At 36.7% G+C, this 1,037-nt stretch overlaps 1 protein-coding gene across 1 annotated transcript in view; it reads right to left on the bottom strand.

The window, feature by feature from the left end:
* Positions 1–1,037, bottom strand: part of LOC119586842 (ATP-dependent RNA helicase HAS1-like) — a gene marked incomplete in the record, with an annotated part of 10,641 nt that overhangs the window by 3,469 nt on the left and 6,135 nt on the right. The window contains 2 exon segments of the mRNA XM_037935570.1: positions 25–165; positions 451–615. Coding sequence (XP_037791498.1) covers positions 25–165; positions 451–615 — 306 coding nt within the window.

Genomic DNA, 1,037 nt, shown 5'->3' on the forward strand with positions numbered 1-1,037 from the left:
AACAAAAGCTATTTCTATACTTACCCTGTTCTAAGCCATCCACTGTTGCCTCTTTTTTGTCCGAGTCTACATCAACTTCTACAGGATTGGCCTTAAGAGCAAGTGGGGCTAAAGCATTTGTCTTTGTATCTTTTGTTGCACTGAACAAAATTGTCTGACGTTCTCCTGTGTTAAAAATGGAATATGTTGCAGTGGATACACTAACTATAGAACATTATATCCAATGTATATGTCCAGTATATCTATATACAGTCACCTCCATTTCAAAGTTCACCACATAGCACTGCGAATGTGTGAAATGACAGTTTTGACTGTTATATCCAAAATATATGGGGATGTGTTTTGGAAACAAGAATCAAAACTGCCAATTCCTTGAAAGTGGAGCCGATTGTAATTCTCAAAAGACATTTAATTTCAATATTTCTTAAAAAAACAAAAACAGACACAGACTTGGTAGATGTCGTAAGATTTGCTTAAGATCATGCTCAAATCCTACATCAAGAATTCGATCTGCTTCATCAAGGACAAGACACGCCGTGTTTTTGAAGACGAAGTCCTTAGTCGATCTGAGGTGATCTAGGAACCTTCCTGGTGTAGCAACTATGATATTCACACCTGTAAAAGTTTAATGCATATGAAAATCTGATCATGAACAGTCCTCTTCTATAATCCCCTTGCTGACCTATGGCATGTCCAAGCCATGCACATTGAATCCACAACAAGATATGTACACTAAACAACTGTTCACTTGTTTGAATATTACTGCAGTGTTTTAGGAGTTACAGCCCCTCAAAAGTAGATTTAAAGGCCCTTTTTAGCCTGTTCACAGAAAAATTTTATATGCTTTAGGCAAAATTGAAGAGTGTGGGGTAATAATATATTTCTGTTTCTCTTGTTTCTAAATTTTCCCTCAAATACCTGATGCATGTTCCAGTATGACACGCAAAACACCTGTTGGCACTCGGGTGGAAGAAGAAGAAATCTCTTCTGTAGAATATCTTTATTTAACTTAACCTATTGGTGTTGGGTAATTGCAT

The sequence above is a fragment of the Penaeus monodon genome, chromosome 22, assembly GCF_015228065.2.
Source record: "Penaeus monodon isolate SGIC_2016 chromosome 22, NSTDA_Pmon_1, whole genome shotgun sequence".
Lineage (NCBI taxonomy): Eukaryota > Metazoa > Arthropoda > Malacostraca > Decapoda > Penaeidae > Penaeus > Penaeus monodon.